Below are 25,102 nucleotides of genomic sequence, written 5' to 3'. Positions count from 1 at the left end.
CAAATCCTTGAGCTGCTATAGGAGATAAGGAGTAGAGCTGGGATGGTCTGAGTGCATCCATAGTGTAGAAGAAAAGTGACAGGAATCCAGGAGTCTGCAATTGTGGGAGGGAGGGAGGGTGCTAGTGACATCTTGAGAGCATCAGGTAACCAGGGTGGGTATTTTTTTCCCCAAAACTACAGTTTTTTTTTTTTTGTTTGTTTTGTTTTTCCTCAGAGGCTCAGTCTTTGGAGCCCAAGGTAAGGGCTGAAGCAGTGGAAGCTCTCACCTAAAGGTAGTGGTGGCTCTCAGGATTTGGGAATTGTTCAGAGAATATTGGAATAAATGAGGCTCCATTCCTGTTTCATAGGGCCCAGAGTGGGGAGAAATGATTTTCTCTCAGCACTAAGTAATCACAGACAGGAGAGAGTATGAGCCTCGATGATTGCTATTCAAGTCTAAGAGTTAGCTATTTTAAAATGCTTCCCTTAAAGCAGAGAGAATGTTGGTTTTTAAAGTCTTTCTAAAACCTGGCAGGACCACCTGCCTGTAATCCCTCTTGGGAAAAATAAAGAATGGAGTTTCCCCTCCAGGGAAATGATTTTGTGCCTACAAGGTGTCCAAGCATGTTACAACGGCAGCAAGTGATCTTCTTGTTATTTCTACTGACTTGTCAGCGTGAGCTGGAGATCGCCTCATTCTCCCTTTCTATCCTGTGATCCTGCTTGAGTTCCTTCAGAATCACTGAGGGGCAAAAACTAAATGTAGTTTTGAATTCTACAGAGTCTGGGGTGCACAGGCTTATGCATTAGACATTGCAAAACTCTGGAATGTCAACAGTCTCCAACTTCATGTTTTAATCCCTCCTCTAAAGAAATGCTGAGTCCACTGGCAGAAATCTAAGACATTCGATCATTTCTTATTTTTATACACTTTTAAAGTGCACATATATGCATATATGTTTATATTTACATGCATTTTTAATATATATGTGTATATATTCTATTATGTTTATACTTATATTTACAAAGAAATGTGGAGGATATGAGTGGGGAGGGCGGGGAGAAAAATATCAGCAAGAAAATAAATGGAGAAAGTTGGATATCCTTGAAATCATTCAATTTTTTCCTAGTCATCACGTTGTTCTTTTGGTATGTTCTTTTTGTTCATGGTTAAAAAAATAGTAGAAAGGAATGGGAAAGTAGGAAATGTTTTATTACCTAAGAGATTAGTTATTATAACAATTATCTATGTGTGACTGTCAGACACCCTTCAATCAGGCATCATCTGAGGTTCGTGGCTGTCAGCTATTTGGAAGTCACTAGAAAATCAGCCCATGTTCACTGGCTTCCTGGTCTTTCATCAAGTCAGTGACAGGCAGACATAAGGAGCAGTCCTCCGCAGGTCAGCGCATGTTGAATGACGCCAGGACACCTTTCAGAGGAATTAAAATTGGATCAGATTTTGTTTTTATTAGTTCATCTTTGAGACAGTCCTAGAATGTTATAATTAGAGAAATCTGAAAGAGAATTAGCCTTAAAAATGCTGATGGGTAAAGTGCACGTGGATGTGATGCATTTGTAGATGCATACTTGATACCCAACACCCTCGCCACTCTCAAATTTCTATAAAGAGAAACTTCTAAAAAGAAATTTGAGAGTTGAAGTTGTAGTTCAGTGGTAGGATGCTTGCCTAGCATGTAGAAGGCCCTAGGTTTTAATCTCCAGGACTGTGAAAGACAGAGAAAGAGAAAGAGCCAGAGAGAAGTTAGGGAGGGAGGGAGGAAGGAAGAAAGGAAGGAAGGAAGGAAGGAAGGAAGGAAGGAAGGAAGGAAGGAGAGAGATAGGAAATTTGGTAGAGGTTTCTCTATGTGACATCACAATAGATATATGCTTATGTGGTAGGGCTTGTGGGATTTCTTTCTCCTCTAATACAGTATCCTCCTTAATCACAGCACCTAAGAACCTAAAAATCCCATAGGAAAAGGCATTTTGAAACAAAGAAGCGATGACTGTTGTTGAAGTCTTATTGTCTCAAACAAATTAATTTAGGTAATGCACTAAAATCCATACCATGACATGTCCTAGATCATATATAATAATAAAGGGGAAAATCTCCATTTTCCACCCTTACTGGTAGATAGGCTCTACCTTTAATGAGAGGCATATAAAATCATTTTGCTTTATCACAAATAATATGCATGCCAAGTTACAGTTTTTTCATTGTCTTCTGCATCTGTGTGCTGGGACTGGCTGCAGGCTGTGCACTCTTATTCTAAGCATTGAGAATTCTCATACGGACTTTACCCTATCAGTGCTGTTGCTGCTGCTTTTATGTGTTCACCACAGACTGGAAACCAATAATGATACTGTAACATGCTATGCCTGCAGAAATGGTGGTGGATATCTAAAGATTTGGAATCCAAGATTCAGTCGGCTTAGAATCTTTGACTCAGTTGTTTTCCTTGTCCGGAGCCACAAGAGACAAAGAGCAAATGGAATGTTTAAGATGGAATAAGCTTCTGTCATCTGTTTAATCTGCCGGATATTTCTTCAAGCCTGTCCCACTGGAGTCAGTGCAGAGACACAGTGTTGCCCACAGACAGCTCTGTGGAAGCTTACCAGGACACTTCTGGACTAAAAACAAAGCAGAAATATAGTCCTCAGACCTGTATGCCCCCTCTCTAGCTTTCTCTCATTGTTCCAAGGCTCCAATTAAAAAACATTGACCCCTCTTCTGCCATCTGTTCTTCTTCCCTTTTCTCTTCCCAGCCCATTATTCCCTCCGCAAATTATCTCCAGTAGAATGATGCACGTTTACCACAAGTCTTAGGGCCGTAGAAAAATAGAAAATTCTGCCAACATTACTTTTGCCAGAGGTGAGCTGAATTTCTGGTTAACTCTCTCTGCTCAGCGTCTCAAATTCCACTATTCATTCTGTTCAGCTTTAGGTTAACAAAGTAATCCCTGGTACCATTTGGGTTCATGCTGTGGAGTGGAGCTAAAGCACAACATATACAGCAGCCAATTTTGATCCTTTTTTTTTATGACAGGAAAGACCTCTGCTGTGTTTCATACCCATCCATATAATCAGTAAGGTACCTTTGGGGAAACAATGCAGTCTAGCCTTGGTTTTCCCATATATAAAATGGGAATAGTAACTTAAAAATAGTTTTGAGGATTTATTAAGTTAGGGTACTATAAGAACAGTGTCTATCCCAGTTTTGATAGAAGCTATTCCCTTTTTCCTAGAGTATGTGCTCTGTGAAGATTAGATGTGCTTTCTGTTCTTCCTGATCTGCACATGATAGTTAACATTTATTGAATCATACTACCTGATTAAAATGGAATTCAATAAATGAAGTGAGTGCTTGGCTAGCCCAGCCACTGTGGACTTAGTTGTTGTATATCTTTCAGAATAAAACACCCAGGGGATGTCTGATGTCTATTGCAAGCATGAATGCCAATGCATGATTAAAGTTAAGTACTACAAAGAGATTCCAAGGTTTTGTTTTATGCTGAGCTTGTGCTATGATTTGATCCTAGTTAGAGTCAGGACAAGGGCAACACAAATGAAAGACTAAAAAAAATTATTGACTGAGGAGATGTAATCTATAGATTTATGGCAAGGTGGATGCAGTGTGATTTATAGAGGAAAGCTGCACATGGCCCTCAATGGCATTAAGTTCCAGGAATAGGACACCCAGAATCCCTCAGTAGTGACAGCTAAGTTTCTGTGCTCAACTCTGAGCTGGTTGTCAAACAGCATAAATCATGAGGACTATACCGTGACTTGATCAAAGATAAAAACCAAACAAGCACAAACATATGATGATAAATAAGCATCAGATAGTTTTGCATGTGATAACACAGACCGCTCAGATTGTATGACAACAGAAGCTTGGAGGTCATTGAAATTTCAGATTTACCAAATATAGTTTACATCCCTTTATGTCCCTTACTTCTCTTCTTGAAATGGCTTAATAAGGCAGCTGAGCCCTTTAGTTTTATTTTGTCTAGTTAATGATGTAGACTCGGAGGCATGAATGAGGGCAATTGCCAATTTTTTTTTTTTAATTGCCCCTGATCTTGACATTTTCAATGTCATGAGAACATGGTCACTGATTGACTCAAAGATGCCTTCATATTCCTAGATGGTCCTTAAAGTGAGAGTCTAAGAGTCTCTTTCAAAGCGAGGGTATGGGTTACCCCAGATCAGGAGAACTCAAATGAAATACTTACAAATCCTAGCCCTGTACTATTCTAAGCAAGCTCATCTTCCTTCTTGTCCTGAAGCCACATTCATTGCATAATAGCCTTCCTGCCTATGTTGTATAAGTCTTTCTCTGACTATACTTCAGTTTTGTAACCTTCTGATCTCATTTCTCATGGTGGCAAAACTGTGAGGCAGCGTGCCTGGCTTTGTTACTTCTCATGGCCCCTAAGTTGTCCTCCTTGGCCTTATGGGAAGGATGGTAGAGAACCTCTCATTTGGGGAATTCTATGTTCTCTTCTTATCAAAACTCTCATATTTTCTTTACTTACTCCAGGGTATATGCATGATCATCTCATAAAATATGGGAAGGATGGTAGAGAACCTCTCATTTGGGGAATTCTGTGTTCTCTTCTTATCAAAACTCTCATATTTTCTTTACTTACTCCAGGGTATATGCATGATCATCTCATAAAATATTATTTATGCAACAGATTGGATTTGTGAAACAAAAACAAAGGAAATTAAAGGAATTCAACTGGTTGGTTGAATTTGGAGTACAAATAATGAAAGATGATGTATGAGCTCTCCAGGAAGTAGAAGTAGGTTTTAAAAGTGACATCTCATGGCCGGCCATGGTGGCACATGCCTGTAATCCTAGCAGCTAGGGAGGCTGAGGCTGGAGAATTGTGAGTTCAAAGCCAACTTCAGCAACTTAGTGAGGCTCTAGGCCACTTAATGAGACCTTGTCTGAAAATAAAACATAAAAATAGGCCAAGGATATGGCACTGTAATTAAGCACCCCTGGGTTCAATCCCTGGTAATAAGTAGATAGATAGATAAAAGTGACAAATTATGAGGGCCAGAGATTAAAGCCTAGAGGATTTCTGGTTCTTGGTCATTCTCTTTTAGTCATTTTTTAAAATGTGAATTTGTTTCCATTATTAAAAAATATTTTATATAAAAACAAAGCATAACTGATAGCTATGGTTTCTTACACAAAATTGAAAGGCGTATTAACTAAGGGTCTGTGTATTCTTGGGCTATACTCAATGGAAGCTGAATAATAGCATTTTAGAACAAACTCTAGACTTTGTCACTGTCTTCGGTTTTTAGATGGTTCCTTACCCTCAGCAAGTTCCTGCTTAACTGCTATTGATGTTAAGTTTGTGACTGAAGGTCCTTAAGGATTTAAATGTAAGGTCCACTTATGTCCTCATTATGGTCTTTGGCTGGTGGATTTGAGGACCTAGACTTACCGTATATATTTTCTAAAACTGAATAATAATCGAGAGACTCATGTTCAGTCAGGATGGAGAAGGAGGTCCAAAGAGATGCTGTCTTTATGGACCAGAGTGATGCGGAAATCTCAGTGAAGACATACATGGATGTCTTAAAGTAAGAAGCCCTGAACAATCAGGCACCAGAGATATGCCAAAGTGTAGTTGATTTTTCAGCTTACCGCAGACTATCAAGAGTATCAAAACAACAGCAAAAACAAAATGTGGATTAATCTGTGATAAGGTCATTTTTATGAGTCTCCATTTATTTTGCTGGTTTATGAAACCCTGTGGATATACCCTATTTATTATTTCATTTGATATATGTGGCCTCTCCAATTTCCAGGTTGTAAACTCATGGAAGACAGATTTCTGCTCTAAATCGCTTTCATTTTCTTTTTCTCCTTTCAACTTCTTATTCCTCCGCATCCCATAAAAATTAAAACACATCAAGATAACATATGCTTTAAAGCTCTAAGTATTTATATAAAAGTCTCATCTCTCACATAACAGCTGCTTCTTTCCATTGTGGGCTAAGAGCGGATTCCTGTGAAATTTGTTTCCTTTTTTCCTTTTAGGATTTAGAACGAGGCAGCGCCATGTCCTCATGGAATCCACAGGGCCTGCAGGACATTGCCCTCATTTGGTGGAATCTGTTCCTTGTGAAGATCCAATGTGTTATCAATGGGTGGCTTTAGAAGGGATCTGTATCCCTGATCATGGAAAATGTGGCTTGGGACATCGCATCCTGAAGGCCGTCTGTCAGGATGACCAAGGTATGATCCAATGATGCACTAGAGGTGTTGTGACATCAGTCAGAGGACACATTGCCTCTCTCCAAAAGTCATTTGCTGGAGGAAGTGAAGCACAGCTTTTTCTTTGCTTGAATATTCGTGGTTCAATCAAGGGGCACATTATTGACAAAGGAGATGGCAGTCACTTTCTATGTGGCCATGTGCTTCAGAACATAAGAGTACCATTTGACTATGCCTAAGTGCAATGCAGTGGACTCTAAGCTCAGTGGACTCTAATGAGCTCCTTTCTAAGAGTTGTCTGGGGTTTTTAAGTTTCCCAAAACAGATACAAAACAGGTAACTCTTAGGTCGTCTTCAACTTATTAATACAAAACAAGTTTTACTTTCTTGTTTTTAGGTCCATATATATTATGTCCTTATATTATTGACAAGTGCCTCCTTATAAAGATTCCATGTTAAAAAGAAAAAAAAATAGTAAGTGAAATCTTTCCATTTTCATAGCATTAGAGCAGAATGAGTTCTAGACATAATACTAACATTTCTAAAGAACCATTTTTAAATATAAGTTGTCAAGACTTAGAAATCTATTAATAATTATGTCTTTCTGTGATCAGCAAGCTTCTGAAGGTACAATCCTTGTTAGTAGTTAAGGGGGATTTTAAAATATGTGAGTCACATGGCAGTGAGAAAAGTGACATTTAAAATCTTTATCCTAGAGATTAAAAAATATTCAGTCTCTTCACAAGGAACTAGGATATTGAGTATGTATGTCTACTAATCAGCTCTGCCATGAGAAGCCCCCTTTGTAATGTTCTTGGTGTGCAGGATGAAGTGTTTTGATTTATAGAGTGAAATAATCCATAGAAGAGAAGGAAATTGCATAGTGGATTCCGACTGTGTATTAGCATCCACATGGGGTCGACTTATAGCGCAGTATTTTCTTTTGTCTTTCTCTCTCTTTTCCTCTTTCCCCTTTCTTTTGTCCACTGTTTCTTCCTTTCTTCTTTCTTTTAAATCACAAGCATAATTAGGCAAATATACATTTTTTATCAAATGATTTAATTGGTTACCTCCAGATTCCAGATGGTGTTTTAATTAAATAGAAGGTGACAACAGATTGTAATAGCTACAGTAAATAGTAAAAAACTAATAGTGTCTGCTTCTAATATTACCAAATAATGTTTTAATTGTGGTAAGAGATGTCCTAATAACCTAGGCAAATGAGATCACCTTTGTGTTGTTTTTCTTTGAATTACACTGTGATTTATAATAAGAAATATATATTTTGGTCTTTATTCCTGGTTCCTGGCACAATGATTCTAAATCCTTGCTATTTCTTGAGCAATAGGGATGCATGTTTTAATATTTGGTCTTTGATCCTTGTTTCCTTGGGATTTCCCTAGGTGATGAAAGTGTCTTTTATCCTAATGAGATGGTTCTTGGTTGACTTTTGGAGGAATGGTAATCTGAAAGAGCAAGCCATGACTTGGAACTTTCAGCTCTACCCTGTGTCCTCTAGGAAAAGGAGAGGGGCTGGAGATTGAGCTTCCATAGGTAATGAAGTCTCCATAAAAATCTCTCAACTATGGGGCTCAGAGATTTTTTCCAGATTTCCAAACATGAGGTATAGGAAGGGTGATGTACCCAGACCAGGCTAAGAAGCTCCATATTCTTTCCCCAGTACCTTGCCCTATCTCTTTCTTTTGGGTATTCATCTGCATCCTTTGTAATGTTCTCTGTAGTAAACCTGCAACATAAGTAAGGTATTTCTGTGAGTTTTGTCACCAATCTAGGCAAATTATGGGGTTCAAAAAAAGGGCTGTAGGAATCCTGATTTATAACTCATCTGTCAAAAGCATAGATGACTGCCTAGGGCTTTTGATTGCCATATGAATCTGGGGTAGTCTTGGGGGAAGGAGCTCATTACTTGTTGGCTTTGGTGCTGTCTCCAAGTAGACAATGTGAAAATCAAAGTGAATTGTCGGACACACCTGCTATGGCAAAGTTGCTTGGAGTGGGGAAAACTTCACACATCTGCTCACAGACATCTTCAGTGTTGAGTGTGGTGTCAGATGTGAAGTGTTAGAGGTTTCAGATCTGGATCCAGAGTCACAAAGGTTGGAATTTTAACTCTGCTACTCACCTGCTGGATGGTTTCAGGGAAATTATTCAATTTGCGGTTACATCCTTCCCTTCAGTTATCAAGAGGAGATGATAAAAGCTACCTCTTATTGTCAAGATTGTGAGAGTTAAATTCATTACACAAAAGTGATTAGTAAATTACCTGGCACAAAAGAATTGAAAATCAGCTTATAATACACGTTTATTATTACATTTTGTCCTGTGGAAATTGTTCAAAGAACATTCTTTTCTAAAATGAAAATAATACTGAAAATTTGAATAACCACTTTTTTCTCCCAGTCTCCAGCTGAGAAAATAAAAGATTCTGAATTTGGTTGGGACCCAGTGCCAGCAATGATGCTGTGTTGTGTAATAGCAGGTGTGGAGAGTGGTCATGTATCTTATGTTCATAGGTAGGGCTGTCTTTTGCAGTATGTGCTGCTATAGTTGTAGAGGTCTCAAAGTTACTGCAGTTTAAGAGCTTTTTTGTTCATTGTGTAATAATTAATTTTTGGTGTTTACATATGCTCTCCCTTTCTGGGGAGAAGTAGGAATTAATGCTGGCTCATATCAGCTCTATGATGTTTCGTAGTTTTAAATACCTGATAACTCCTTCATTGTTTGGGATACTGGGCACCTGATAGCTGAAGCCAACTTGTGTCCAGGGAGAAACTGAAATGAGCTCTGTTTGTACTTTTTTTGAATTAGCCTCTGTGTGATTCTGAATGATTGATGATGGAAGTTTGCAGAGAAGTTCTTATCTGAATCCACATGTTTTTAGGGTGTTTGCATAGTTATAAGGATTAACAGAAGTTTTAATGCTCATTTAAATGCCTGGAGAAAAAATAGGTAGTTTCCTGTGATTACTTTCTTCTTGTAACATTTTATAGTGTTCTCAGGATTGGACAGGGAAGAATAGGGGGATGGGAATGGGAAACAGTAGAATGAATTGGACAGCACTTCCCTGTGTTCATATATGAATACATGACCAGTGTAACTCTACATCATGTACAACCACAAGAATGGGGAGTTATATTCCATGTATGATATGTCAAAATATATTCTACTGTCATGTATAACTAAAAATAAAAATAATAAAATAATTTTGAGATGCACACAAACACACACACACACACATACACACAAAGAATACTGTTGCCAGTTTGCCAGTGACTTCAATGTGACATAGATTATATATTTTTGAAGTTTCCAAGCTAATGAGCTGAACAAACTTCTGGAGAAGAGAATACATTTCACTGGTGGCAAGAGGAGCATCCAAGAAGACACTGGAAGGAGCTCTACAGAAGAGTGATCATAGTTGTGTAGAAAAATCTTGGTTCCACAGTCTGAATGGGACTTGATATTTTGTTGGGATGCTGAAAGTTTCTCTCTGTATGTTCAGGATACCTGAAGTGAATTCATATGGATAAGTATAAAAGTGGAGAGAAAGCAAGTCATTCTTGTAAATTCTGAAAGGCCTCAAGTCTGATAAAATCTAATATAAATTTTGGAATTACTTTTAATCAAATATAAGATGATTTATTTTGGCCTCAACCATTTATTTCTGAATAAATTCTGAAGTAAATGACCTATGAAATAATTGCTAAACTCAGGATGATGAAAAGAAAACTATCACTACCTAGGTTGGTTCCATAGCTTATTTATTGTAAATTGAGTTGCTGAAAACATTGATATGGCAGTGTCACTATAGTATGGTGGTTTTAAATCCTTTGGGTATAGACCAAGGAGTGGGATAGCTGGGTCAAATGGTGGTTCCATTCCAAGTTTACTGAGGAATCTCTGTACTGCTTTCCAGAAAGGTTGCACCAGTTTGCATTCCCATCAGCAATGTATGTGTGTACTTCTCCTGCCACCCCCCAGCATCCTCGCCAACATGTATTGTTGCATGTATTCTTGATAATTTCCATTCTGACTGGAGTGAGGTGAAATCTCAGTGTGGTTTTAATTTGCATTTCTCTACCTGCTAGAAATGGTGAACATTTTTTCATATATTTGTTGACCATTTGTATTTCTTCTTCTCTGAAGTGCCTGTTCAGTTCCTTTGCCTATTTATTGATTGGGTTGTTTTATTTTTTGGTGTTAAGTTTTTCAGTTCTTTGTATATCCTTGAGATTAATGCTCTGAGGTGCAGGTGGCAAAGATTTTCTCCTATTCTGTTGGCTCTCTCTTCACAGTCTTGATTGTCTCCTTTGTTGTGAAGTAGTTTTTAGTTTTATTCCATACCATTTATTGATTCTTGAGTTTACTCCTTGCACTTTAGGAGTCTGGTTGAGGAATTTGGTTCCTAAGCTGACATAATGAAGAGTTGGGCTTACTTGTTCCTCTAGTAGGCACAGAGTCTCTGGTTTAATGCCTAGGTCCTTGATCCACTTGAGTTGAGTTTTGTGCAAAGTGAGGATTAGTGTTGGTTATTCTTTGAAGGTCTGGTAGAACTTGGCTGAGAATCCATCTGGTCCTCGGTTTTTCTTTGTTGGTAGGCTTTTGATGGAATCTTCAATTTTGTTGCTTGAAATTGATCTGTTTAAATTTTTATGTTCTTCTGATTCAATTTGGACTAAATTTAATGTTTCTAGATATTTGTCAATGTCTTCAACATTTTCTATTTTATTAGAGTATAAATTTTCAAAGTAATTTTTTATTATCATCTATATTTCAGTAATATCCATAGTGATATTTCCTTTTTAATCACAAATTTTAGTAATTTGAGGTTTTTTTCCCTCTTCATTAGCTTGGCTATGGGTTTACCAATTTTATTTATTTTTTAAGGAAACAGCTTTTTGTTTCATTGATTCTTAATTTTTTTGTGTTTCAATTTCATTGATTTTAGCTCTAATTTTAATTAGTACCTCTCTTCAACTGCCTTTGGTGTTGATTTGCTCTTTTTTCTACAACTTTGAGATGTAATGTTAGGTTATTTATTTTTTGTCTCTCTATTCTTTTGATGAATGCGCTCAATGCAATGAACTATCCTTTTAGCACTGCCTTTACAGTGTCCCAGAGATTTTGATATATTGTATTGCTATTCTTATTTACCTCTAAATAGCTTTTTATTTCATCTGTGATTTATTCTCCTATCCATTTGTTATTAAATAGCATACTATTTCATCCTCAGGTGTTATAGTACCTTCTATTTTTTATTTTAATGTTGATTTATACTTTCATTTCATTATGATCTGATAGGATGCAATGTATTATATTTTTTTTTTGTATTTGCTAAGAGTTTCTTTGTGGCTTAAGATATGGTCTATTTCAGAGAATGATCCATGCAGGCTGAGAAGAAAAGTGTATTCAGACATTGATGGATGAAATAGTCTATATATGTCTGTTAAGTCTAAATCATTAATTATATTTTTTTAGTTCTTTAGCTTTTTTATATAGTTTTTGTTTGGAGCCTCTATCCAGTGGTGAGAAAGGTGTGTTTAAGTCACCCAGTATTATTGTCGTGTTTCTGTTTGCATCTTGAAATTGAGAAGGGTTTCTTTGACATATGTAGATGTTCTCTTAAGTAGTATGAAATTTCCTTCTTTGCCCCTTCTGATTAACTTTGGCTTAAAGTTCACTTTGATATGAGGATAGTAATCCCTATTTTTTTTCAAAATCCATGTGAATGGTATGTTTTTTTCCCATCCTTTTACCTTCAGTCTGTGGGTGTCTTTGCCTATGAGGTATCTCTTCGAGACAGCTTATTATTGGGTATTGTTTTTTAATCCAATCTGCCAGTCTATGGTTTTTGATTGATGAATTTATATTCAGTGTTATTATTGAGATATGATTTTTATTTCCTGTCATTTTGATTCATTTCTGGTTTTTAATTTGGCTTAGTATCTCTATTGATTCATTGTTGTTTTTAATTTTTTATGTAAATTTTTTATTTATATGTGACAGTGGAATGCATTACAATTCTTATTACATATATAGAGCAAAATTTTTCATATCTCTGGTTGTGTACATAGTATATTCATACCAAGTTGTGTCTTCATACATGTACTTTGGATAGTAATGATCATCGCATTCCACCATCATTAATTACCCCATTCCCCCTTCCTTCCCTTCCAACCCCTTTGCCCTATCTATAGTTCATCTATTCCTCCCATGTTCTGCTCCCTATCCCACTATGAATCAGCCTCCTTATATCAAAGAAAACATTCAGCATTTGTTTTTTAGGATTGACTAACTTTACTTAGCATTATCTTCTCTAACTCTATCCATTTACTTGCAAATGCCATGATTTTATCACTGAGTAGTATTCCATTGTGTATATATGCCACAATTTTTTATCCATTCATCTATTGAAGGGCATCTAGTTTGGTTCCACAGTTTAGCTATTGTGAATTGTGCTGCTATAAACCTTGATGTGGCTGTGTCCCTGTAATATGCTGTTTTTAAGTCCTTTGGGTATAGACCGAGGAGAGGGACAGCTGGGTCAAATGGTGGTTCCATTCCCAATTTTCCAAGAAATCTCCATACTGCTTTCCATATTGGCTGCAGATTTATTGTTCTTTTAGTGTAGTTCCTCTCTTTGATGGTTTTCACTTTTCTTCCTTTCTTTATTAAAAATCTTGAGTATTTCTACTTGTGAATTCTTTTAATTTTTGTTTATCATGAAAGGTTTTTTATTTCATCATCAGTTCTGAAACTTAATTTTGCTGGGTATAGTATTCTTAGCTGGCATCCATTTTCTTTCAGAGCTTGGCATATATTATTCCAAGACCTACTAGCTTTGAGGGTCTGGATTGAAAGATTAGCTGAGACCTAGATTGGTTTCCTACTAAATGTTACCTGTTGTTTTTTTATGGCAGCCTTTAAAATTCTATCCTTATTCTGTATGTTAGGCATTTTCATACTAATGTGCCTTGGTGTGAGTCTATTGTAATTTTGTATATTTGGGGTCCTGCAAGCCTCCTGTATTGGATTTTCCATTTCATTCTATAGGTCTGGGAAATTTTCTGATATCATTTCATTAAAAAGATTCTGTATTCCTTTGGTTTGTGTCTCTGAGTCTTCATATATTCCAGTAAATCTTTAAGTTTGGTCTTTTCAGGTTATCCTGTATTTCTTGGAAGTTCTGTTCATGGTCTCTTAATGTCTTTTCTCCACATTGAACTTTGTTTTCAAGGTTAGTATTTTGTCTTCATTGCCTGAAACTGTCTTCCAATTGATCTAGTTGGCTGGTGATGCTTTCAATTGAATTGTTAATTTGATCCCCTTCTTTTGAGGACTTGTGCTTGTTTTTTTTTTTTTTTTTTCCAGAATCTGTTTTTATTTTGGTGATCTTTCACTTCCTGTATTTTCTCTCTGATTTCACTCCTTATACTGTCCTTTACGTCACAGGTAAGTTTAACAAGTACGTTCTAGACTCCTTCTTGAACATTTCTTCTACTGTGGTGTCAATGGGTTCTGTTATTGGAGTATGTTGGTTTGTGTGTGGTGCTTTGTTCACTTGATTTTTCATGTTGTTTGTTTGTGTGACTACCTATCCAACAGTATGGATCTGAGGCTGTGGAGTTTCTACCCTATAGACTTATAGTGTCTCTGACAGTTTCCCATACCTTACTTGCTGAGAAGCTGCTTGTGTGCTTTCTTAGTTTTATGCCATGGAGCAAACAGGAAAGCAACCTCCTCTATTCTGCCATTTTGAAAATCTCTAGCAATTCTTGATATGATTAAACCTGTGGATTTATTTAAGAATGTGATCTACCTTGGATCATCTACAATCCAAGTAGTCATGTATGAATTTCTACAGCTATGGAATATGATATTTATGTCTTCAATTGGTAGGACAGCTTTGTTTTCTCTCCCTGTACAACATCTTCTCAATGTCTACTGTGGGTCTACAGAAATTTACTGAGTGTAGACTATACATAGGTTATTCTTATTTCGTTGATAAGTACATTTCCTGATTTTAAATGAGACATTTTAAATGTAATGGAGTGTGATAAAAGAATCTGAGCCCAGCATATTTCTCTCCTAGATTAGATTATTAATGTGTCTTATTTTGACCTGAGTTTGTTTTATTTTTTTACAAGTTTTTAAATGCGTATATTAACTATATAGAACAGTGAATTTCATTTGTGGCATATTTATATACACATATAACATTATTCACAATATTTTGAACTTTGACTCTCAAACATAACTGGCTCATTATTGCCAGGTTTCACTGGCAATTCACTAAAGTTTCCCACTATGTGACATCTTTGTTGAACAGGTTGAGAAAAACTCTATAATGTGAGAGAAGTAGACAGTGTTCTCAGTGACTTGCAAGTGTTCACTGACTGTCATTGTTTGTGTATCTAATATGGAAGATGAGCAGGATCATTGGATAAACATGGATCTGTCTGATAGGCTCATCAGATCCTGAGCAATCACCTCCAGCTTTGTACCATAATTTGCCAAATAAGCTTCCTGGAAAAAAATTATATGTATTTTAGCAAACATATTTAATCCAAGATATTGATATATTCCCTTTTAGATATCAGGGTTTTATTTTCACCTCTGCACTGGGCTTTTTTAGAGCAAATATTTTCCTTCAGTTTTGTCTGTATTTGCACAGAAAGCATGAAGAATGGTTTCCCATTATTAAGGGACTCTGTTTTTTATCCCAAGGCTATTTTACTAGGACTCCTTGTTTTTTCACTAATAACTTTGAAGAATCCAAGAAGGTGATCTTTAATTTTGTCTAAAGTGGCATGTCCTTGTAAGTTCTAATGCCATAAGTACTTTTTAAAGGATGACTTTGATTGGTGGAAAACATGTCATAATAATAATTGATCTGAATTGGAAGAACTGTTTTTATTGTTTTAAAATCTGACCAGAAAGGAAGTTTTATTTTGTTCATATTATTTTTAGATCTCAAGAAATGTTCTTTGGCTTACCTTTGTGGATAATGTCAAACTCCATTCAGATAAAAGATTATTTTCTGACTCACTAGAATTCTAAATAAAACCCCTTTTGTATTTCCAAGTCTGTATTTTCTAAACCCTTTGATTATGCTGTATCTCATTTTTTTGTCAAGTGCTGTTTTTCTCCTCCTCCCTATATTTTTTATATCTCTTACAAGAATTTCTAAATTCTGTTTTACCACAATATTTATTTATTTTTTTTTTGTATTTTAGGAAGAAAAAGAAATAGGTTTTTCATCAAGTATTTTTTTGTCACATAAGTGATGTCCTGCAGTGAATCAGCCTATTAAAGATACACTACAAATTTAGAACTATTACTGGGAATATAGAGGCTCCAAAACAAATTTCAATTATGAAGTTTTGAGCAGTGGCACCTTGGTTGAAATAGATCTGCACTTTATTAAGATGTGAATTTTGGAATATATAATAATTGCAATTTTTAAAAAGGATTACTTATCAGGGTTTTAAAATTTCTTTTTATTTTGATATGAAAAAGCCTACTTTGCATGAGAATGGAAATCTTAACTTTATTGCCAGCTGTAAGAAGGGATCAAAGAAGGGTTTCAATAAACATCGGCATGTATGTAATGTAAGCAATGCAAATTCAGAGAAATGCACTTTCAGAATAGACAGATTTAGTGAACAGTAGCACTCAATGTAGTTTTCTGCCCACATCTTTTGGACCACTTAACAGAAATGGCAGCTGAAGCTTGCTGCACCTCTTTACCTGAGGAATTTCGATGGCCACTGTAGTCTTGCCAGGGACTTAAGGATCCCAGGAAGGAGCCTTTAGCCAGTGACTGAAAATTGGTATGAAATAATCTGAGGTATATTCCATATTGTTTTCCTCCTAGCAAGATGAAGCTCTTGCTTTCCTGGTGACTTATTTTATTAAACACCCTTTATTATCTATCCTTGTATCACTTCCTACTGTTTTGCTGGTTGCCCAAGAGTCTTTGCCACAGTGTTTTTATATAGTACAAATGGAAACAAGTATGCTTGGAGAGGTATTTAGGAGATCCAGTCCTGCAGGAGATATGTGATCCAAATTAATCAAACCATATTGATGATGATTCTTAAAGAATCACTTTTCAGATAAAAATATGAAAGCCTATGCCCTTTCAATATTTTGAAACACACTCACATTTTATTAATTATTTGATAATAAAGAGCTTCAACTGCTTCTGTTCTCCCTTTGAAGGCATAAAAAAATATCATTGAATTCTGTTTATTTTTGAGTTAGGGCATCTGTGTAGCTTGTGCTATCCTCCTGACTCTTAAATTCTACCAACTGAGTCACTATATGGCTGTCTGGAGGGCGGGGAGAACTAGCTTCTATACATGTTTATTGTAGTGGATTCTAGAGTGTTAGTATAATGATTCTGAGTGAGAACAAGAAAAACAGAACACTTTGGGGTGTTAAGGTTGTTATCTGTGCTGGAAATTTTGGTCTGAGGTGCGAAAACTCATTGCTCAAGGCTACATCTTTGTTCTTATCCAGTGGTTCTAAAACTAGTGTTTCCCAGAATCATCTGGAAATTATAAAAAACACAAGGAATTTCAATGAGGAAGGCCACTATAGTCTTACCAGGGCCTTAAGGTTCCCAGGAAGGAGCCACCACAGTTTCTGAATCAGTGGACCTGGGATGGGACGTGAGAATTTCTGTTTCTATCAAATTCCTTAGAAATGCTGATGGTGCTGATGCAGAACCATAGTCTGGAAAGCACTGCTCTGGGCCAAATGGGGCCCTTGGGCAACCTCATAATATTTGAGGCCACATTGGTATAAGGTGTATCTTATACTCAGTCAGAGTCAACAATAGTATTGATTGTAATCTGTTCTTTCTTTTTATCCTGCTGCACAAGTTATTTTTTAAATCTTTGAAATATGATACTGTCTTTCTAGAAGCAAGCAGTGAGTAAATATTCTTTTATTTTGTTATCGTTACCTAGATGGATTACTAAAAGATCAAATAGTGGAAATCAATACTCTTTTCTTGCAAAAACAAGATATATAATATGGGAGATGAGTTATTTAGGTTTAAAGGAGAGAGTTTCCTATTTTCAGCAAGCTATCGTTTTCAGACCACCAACCGGTAGCCATTTGGTATCAGTGTCCTTCCTGAAGGAAGTGTGGTGATGACAAATACATTGTATTAAATTTTGAAATGAACCTGACATCGCAGTTGAAAGTGCCAATAAGATCAGACTGTGCTGTTGATGCTATACGAATAAGAATGTAAAGAAGATTAAATCTGAGAGTTCCTGTAGCCAAGTTTCTAATTCCCATTCATTTAGATGTCTCGCAGTAAAATTAAAGATGAAACTCTAAAAATGGTTGGCACTGAAGGGATCCAAAACAGAAAAATAGAGACTCATTCTAATCACAGTTTCCCTGTCCATGTTTGATGGGAAGATGGGGAATAGAAATAAACTGTGCATCAATTTAGGTGCTAAAGAGAGAACTACAATGCAGTTTTAAATGCATTGACTATGTGTTGTCTGTTGATAAACAGGTATTGTATTTTAAATTACTTCTTCTTTTCACCCTGTTACATACATTGCAAGATAGTTTTCATATTTTCTCTCCTTTATTGAGGTGCCTAAAGAGATGATTGTGTTCCCATCACTACTCCACTGGTATTTCACAACCAGATTGTTTTTCCCAGGGTTTAATATTTAGATTTAGCATAAAGTAAATTGCTTCCTAAGTGTGCCCATATCTCTTATAGGAAGACTGTCTCCTTTTCTCATCTCTAATGAAATTTTTAGATGGCAATATATTGTCTTTTCCCCTTCCATATCATTTAAAATAAAAATGAATCATCAATTGAACTGACATTTTAAAATGCAGTCCATATGACTAAATGGTCAACCCAACCTTCTGTAGGAATTAATGTGAGATTTTTACCCTTTCCATCATGAGCAGCTTCTCCCAGGACATGGTCTAAGCATCCTATTCCATTGTATAATTCACGATAGTGTTAATAACAGAGATTAGTTATAATATTAGTCACAAGGATACAATTTGTTTTATCATTCAGAAATGTATTTTGAATGGTATTTGGCGGTTTCGTATCACCCAAGGTTGGTACTTCATAACACTGAATCTTATAGTTTTCCTTCCTTGCAGATATAGAAAATGTAAAGAATATGGATTAAACCCGATTTATACTATGATGGAATAATTTTCACTGAGAGAATGGCCAATATGACTAGCTAAGGAAATGCAGTCAGAGATTCTTCTATACCCTACCCATTTGAGTGTTTTCAGGAAAATATAATGGAAAAAAAACTACTAGAAAGTTCTATCCATCCAGTGAAACACCAATTAGAAAATTTAATTTTATAATTTAAAACTTTTGAATTACTTAATAAAAAATATATACAGTAGTTTCCCCTAATCTGTAGAGGATATTTTGCAATAGTCTCAGTGGATGCTGAAACTGCAGATTGTACTAAACCCTATATGTACAGGTAATATGTATTTTCCTATATATACACACCTACAATAAAATTTATACATTAAGCACAAAATGATTAGCAACAAACTCAGTAACAAAACGTAAGTGATTTTAATAAAGTACTGTAATTAAAGTTACGTGAATATAGTTGGTGTCTTTTAGAATACCTTACTGTACTGTACTAATCATTCTTCCTATGATGCTATGAGATGATACGTTGCCTATGTAATGAGATGGAGTGAGATAAATGACATAATGTTAGGCTACTACCTAAGAGTTACTTGAGCACAAGCACTGCAATAATGACAGTTGGTCCCATAACCACAAGGTTTTTTTTTTTTGTTTGTTTGTTTTTTTTTTTAATTTTTTATTGTTGGCTGTTCAAAACATTACATAGTTCTTGATATATCATATTTCACAATTTGATTCAAGTGGGTTATGAGCTCCCATTTTTACCCCATATACAGATTGCAGAATCACAACAGTTACACATCCATTGATTTACATATTGCCATACTAGTGTCTGTTGTATTCTGCTGCCTTTCCTATCCTCTACTATCCCCCATCCCCTCCCCTTCCCTCCCCTCTTCTCCCCTCTTCTCTCTCTGCCCCCTCTACTGACATTCGTTTGTCCCTCTTATATTATTTTTCCCCTTCCCCTCACTTCCTCTTGTATGTACTTTTGTATAACCCTGAGGGTCTCCTTCAATTTCCATGCAATTTCCCTTCTCTCTCCCTTTCCCTCCCACCTCTCATCCCTGTTTAATGTTAATCTTCTTCTCATGCTCTTCGACCCTACTCTGTTCTTAGTTACTCTCCTTATATCAAAGAAGACATTTGGCATTTGTTTTTTAGGGATTGGCTAGCTTCACTTAGCATAATCTGCTCTAATGCCATCCATTTCCCTGTAAATTCTATGATTTTGTCATTTTTTAATGCAGAGTAATACTCCATTGTGTATAAATGCCACATTTTTTTTTCCATTCATCCATTGAAGGGCATCTAGGTTGGTTCCACAGTCTAGCTATTGTGAATTGTGCTGCTATGAACATGGATGTAGCAGTGTCCCTGTAGCATGCTCTTTTTAGGTCTTTAGGGAATAGACCGAGAAGGGGAATAGCTGGGTCAAATGGTGGCTCCATTCCCAGCTTTCCAAGAAATCTCCATACTGCTTTCCAAATTGGCTGCACCAATTTGCAGTCCCACCAGCAATGTACAAGTGTATCCTTTTCCCCACATCCTCGCCAGCACTTGTTGTTGTTTGACTTCCTAATGGCTGCCAATCTAACTGGAGTGAGATGGTATCTTAGGGTGGTTTTGATTTGCATTTCTCTGACTGCTAGAGATGGTGAGCATTTTTTCATGTACTTGTTGATTGATTGTATGTCCTCCTCTGAGAAGTGTCTGTTCAGGTCCTTGGCCCATTTGTTGATTGGGTTGTTTGTTCTCTTATTGTCTAATTTTTTGAGTCCTTTGTATACTCTGGATATTAGGGCTCTATCTGAAGTGTGAGGATTAAAGATTTGTTCCCAGGATGTAGGCTCTCTATTTACCTCTCTTATTGTATCTTTTGCTGAGAAAAAACTTTTTAGTTTGAGTAAGTCCCATTTGTTGATTCTAGTTATTAACTTTTGTGCTATGGGTGTCCTATTGAGGAATTTGGAGCCCGACCCCACAAGGTTTTTAAAATGACTAACAGGCAGGTAGCATATACATAGTGTGTATAGACAGCACAAAGGGAACCAGGTGGAAGGGAACAGATTGATTTCAGTATACTACTCAGAATGGCCTGCAATGTAAAATATATTTTATTTGTTGAATTTTCCATTTAATATTTTTTGACCACAGTAAACCTAAAGTAACTGAAACCATGAAAAGAAAACCACAGACAAGAGGGAACTACTGTCTATATACTATAACTTATAATTAAATCAAAATTAAAAATATGTGTTCCATTATTCTTTCTATACTGGCTTTGTTGAGTGTCTACCATACTCAGAGAAAAACAAAATCTATGTGAAATATTTAAGAAGTAGAAATTATTTTGTTCTTAGATTATACATTCCAAGAACACAAGAGTTAAAGAGGAAAAAGCAATGTGTTGTAAGTGAATTTAGGGATATCTTAAGACTATGATCCTTCTAGTACTCTAGAGGTGAATTTCAGCCAACAAATACCTAGAAATCCAACTCTCATAAGAAGTGATCCCCCTGCTGCTCTTACCTCAATGGTAACTTGCCTCTGTGATGTTGTTCCCCTACGTAAGAATTCATCTTCTTCTTTGAGCTAATTCTTACTTATCCTTTAAAATTCTTGATTGTTGTCCTTTAGGAAACAGTCCCGCCACCCACTCCGGCTCTTTAACCTTGATCTAGATAATCAGGTAAATCTTATAGTCCTCACCCCGCAAATGATGTCATGTCCACTTTAGGTAATTTCATTTTTTCTTTCTCATGATTGATTCAGCCATGTGTAGAATGAGATCTACTTGGGGAAACAAGATATCACAAGAGGGACTTGAGTAAAGAAGGGTGCTGTTTTAGTTTCTACCATGATCTATATTATGATCAAGGTTATGTGAAGGCATTACTTACTGAGTAGCATAGGGCAGAGATGGAAAAACACTGTGGGTCATGAAGGATGTTGTCAGACACCTGAAACAACATTTGAGTACTGGCTGCTATATAAAACAATATGTTTCCTTGCTATTAAAGCCAGCTTCTATCATAGTTTGTATCAGCTGCTGCAGAAATCATCTGAATTGATAGCATGCCTGTCTTTTGTGTTCTCATAACACCTTGTGATTCAGTTATTGATGCCTTTACCACATTATATTGAAATTACCTGCTCACTTGTCTGCTTCTCCTATTTGACTCTTAGCTTCTCAAGGACAGAGACCTTGACTTATTTATTTTATTCTTGGCATGATGCCAGAGTGTCTGGTATGTTAAGATATACTCAATAAATGCTTACAATACTTACAATATTTAGGGGAGTTATTTCATTTACACATCAGCCCAGTTGGGAATTATTATTACTCCAGTTTTACTAATGAGAATATTCTGTGTAGCCCAGAGATATTAGTAGTCTAAAATCACTCAACTAGTAATAGGTAATGTCAGAAATTTGAACTCCTAGGACTCCAGTACTTGTTCTTAAATCAGTATTAACAAATGCATCTCACACATGCCAAAACATTGACATCACCCTGTACCAGTCTGAAGCAATAACTCTCATTAGCTAAGATGCAGTATATTTGTCAAGTCAGACATGGTCTGAGACTTTTTTTTCTCAATACAGCCCTAAAAGCAATCATGCCAACTCACTTACTTATTTGGACCCATGAAATATATTTCTAACCACTCACTAAACATAGTGCCTTTCTGTTCCTTAGTATGACCTAAGGGCAAGAGAGAGATCACCTGGTACAATGAAAACATAAAGCTCACACACATTTCCTTCTGGTACAAAGTGTATTTGAATTAGACATATAGTACTTAGTTATCTATTTTCTATTGGTAACTGTAGCTCTAATCTTGATTGTATTCAGTCAGCTAAGTACTATGGAATTTATCCATCAGACTGGATGGGAATAGAGAGAGAAGGAGATATTCTGAAAAAGGAGATATTAGAAACCACAAAGCAGAAGGTCACAGACAGCTATTTAGGGACAAATAGCTTTACAATCTTTTATAGTAGAAGTGTTTCCTGAGGGAGATGAGAGCAGAGCTGCTAATACACGATGTCATGAAACTTGCGGGAGTTTGCTGAAATGTAAGCCAAATTCTATATGCAAAAGTGATCCTTCAAATTGCGTCAGAGGTTACTAAAATACACTTAAGTAGTTGTTCACTGAGATTGAGGGGTGGTGCTGTTTCTCTGCATTGTTCCAAAAGATAAACAGTTAGAAATAAAGGATGGCAAGCACTGGCTTAGCCTACCAACACATGTTCCATGTTAGCTGTGCAGCCATGTGAGTAGTGAGCTTGGGGCCCTGAAGCATTTTCACCTGGCTGGGTCCAGCTCTCAGTCCCTGCAGGAGACTCGCCACATTGTTCCATAAGTTAGGGTGGCTCTGCGGACTTTCTGCTGTCATTCTGGACAGTGCAACTCTGTGTTATCTTGACTTTTTCCTACTATTGAGGACATTAGCATCTCTGGCTCTCTCCAATAAAATGTCATTGTGTCTTTTAATGATTGTGTCAGACAAAATGACCCCACATATTTCCCGACACTCTAAAGTTTGATTTTGATATTGATTTAATCTATGCCAAGTTAAGGCAGTTTCCAGCATGTATTGTTACCAAAAATATTGGCTGGTTTTTTTTTGGTATAATTATTATCTGAATTAATTTGCTTAGATACTTCATAGAATGAATTAGTGTTATTCTGATGGAAATCATAGATAAGGAGATTTCCAGATTCTTTTCCTGAGATATCAAGAAAAGGCTATTTTAAATATTTTTTTATTAAGTAACTCGAGGTAAAATTTATTAATTAACTTTAAATAATTAATAAAATGAAGATGAGAAAATTTGCAGTGTATTACACATGCATTGCAATTAAGGCCTAAAATAAGATCATGTAGTAAATTAGTATCTGAGACATCAGGCAAATAGAAGATTCACTTATCTGGAAGGGCCAGCCAGCATCCTGGGTAATAAATAAGGTTTTTTCTTTAAAAAGTATCCTAAGGCATAAGAGAGTGCTCTGAGAAGTATGCCTTTCTCTTTAGAGGGCTATCAAGGCATGTGGACACTTGTTTATTGAGATAGGTAGAACCCTGTGCTTTTGGAACTTAAGAAGACACCTAATTATTTCTGTCCAACACTTATACTAGCTCAGCTGTCAAAAACAATGTTAGTTCAGATATTCTGAAATCTTTCCCTAGACTGAGTCATATCAGAGAGAACTGGGTACCTGGTAATATGAACCACCTACAGAATCATTTTTGCAGCATTGTTTATTGCTATGATGTCAGTTGCCTGTAGTGTGTGAGCTGATGAGCCTCTTCCTGTGAAAATCATTATCATCCCCTCAAAGGACATCTGAGTTAGGTTTTTACATGACTTGCATCAGCATCCTGCCCGAGGAACCTTAAGGAAGCAATGGTCAATCCTAGATGAAGCATACATGCCCACCTCCTAACCATATGGCTGGCTTGCATGGAATGTACCCTGAGGTTAGCCTGGTCCTCCAGACTTCCATATTGCCCCTCTCCTCCTATTAGCTACTGCCTTCCTCCCCTGCCACTCGAATGTCAAGTTGTGTACTGTGTATCATCCTCATTTCGCCACTTGCTGGATTAGTGCTCTTTAGCTAGCTGCTGATCTTGGCATCTCAGCTTTTTTATGAGACATGACAACTAGAATAGTACCTACACTATAAGTGTGATGCATATATTGAATTTCTCTCTGCCAACCAAGTTAATATGGTTTCTGGCATGAGATCACTTTTGCAAAAAAATATTAGCTATTTTTTCTTGTTAAAAATATTATTATTAATTTTGCATAAATTAACTTCCTTAGACACTTGATAGACCGAATTGATATAATAACTTTTAAGCAAATGGTTAATTTCCTGAAGGCCTAGTTTCTATACTCATAGTTATTGGGACTCTATTTTGTAAAATGTTGCTTTTCTTATTTTACGGGGTGGGGGGGATGTCATGGGGAATTGAATTCTGGGGAGCTTTATCTCTAAGCCACATCCTCAGCAATTTTCATTTTTTAATTTTGGGACAGGGTCTTGCCGTGTTTCTTAGGGCCTCCCTAAGTTGCTGAGGTTGGCCTTGAACTTGTGATCCTCCTGTCTCAGCCTCCTGAGTTACTGGGATTACAGGCATGTGCTACTACTATATCTGCCTAAAAAAACTTTGTTTTTAGCTTTACTTTTTTATTAGACAAATTTTTTAAACTTGCAGAAACATTTAATAGTCACAAAAGGACCACAAAGAGTTCCCTTATTATTTTTATCCACTTCCCCAGTGTTAACATCTCATTTACCCATAGTTCAGTTATCATGGAATGTACATTAATGGCAGTACAATATATCTTGTTAAATACCTAACAGCTATTTCATTGTTCTGGAAATTGCCATTGTCTCCATGTGTAGTTTTCAGTCAGTCTAGATGCTTGGAAATATTGTTTACTGATGATGATTATGAAAAGATCAGAACTTTTGAACTGAATGGTGTAGACATATGCTGAGCTTTAGGTTTATATCACATTTGGGGGGAAATGGCTTTTAAAAAAAATAATTAAGAAAATGCCTTGGTAACAGTACAACTTAATATGAATCTTGTCATTTCCCTTTGGTAAGAGAGAAGAAACTTAGTGGCTTCAGGCTCTGATAATAAAGTCAGCCTA

General features: G+C 36.4%; 1 protein-coding gene across 1 annotated transcript in view; it reads left to right on the top strand.

The window, feature by feature from the left end:
- The window catches only part of Thsd7b (thrombospondin type 1 domain containing 7B), an 821,885-nt gene that overhangs the window by 368,763 nt on the left and 428,020 nt on the right, over positions 1-25,102 (top strand). Inside the window, exon 7 of the mRNA XM_046463780.2 lies at positions 6,050-6,247. Within this exon, the coding sequence (XP_046319736.1) occupies positions 6,050-6,247 (198 nt within the window). The remainder of the gene's footprint in view (positions 1-6,049; positions 6,248-25,102) is intronic.

This window comes from Marmota monax, unplaced genomic scaffold, assembly GCF_021218885.2.
Source record: "Marmota monax isolate L192 unplaced genomic scaffold, Marmota_monax_Labrador192_F-V1.1 WCK01_AAM20220418_F8-fsc00034, whole genome shotgun sequence".
Classification (NCBI taxonomy): domain Eukaryota; kingdom Metazoa; phylum Chordata; class Mammalia; order Rodentia; family Sciuridae; genus Marmota; species Marmota monax.
This window is presented reverse-complemented; position numbering and strand designations above follow the sequence as displayed.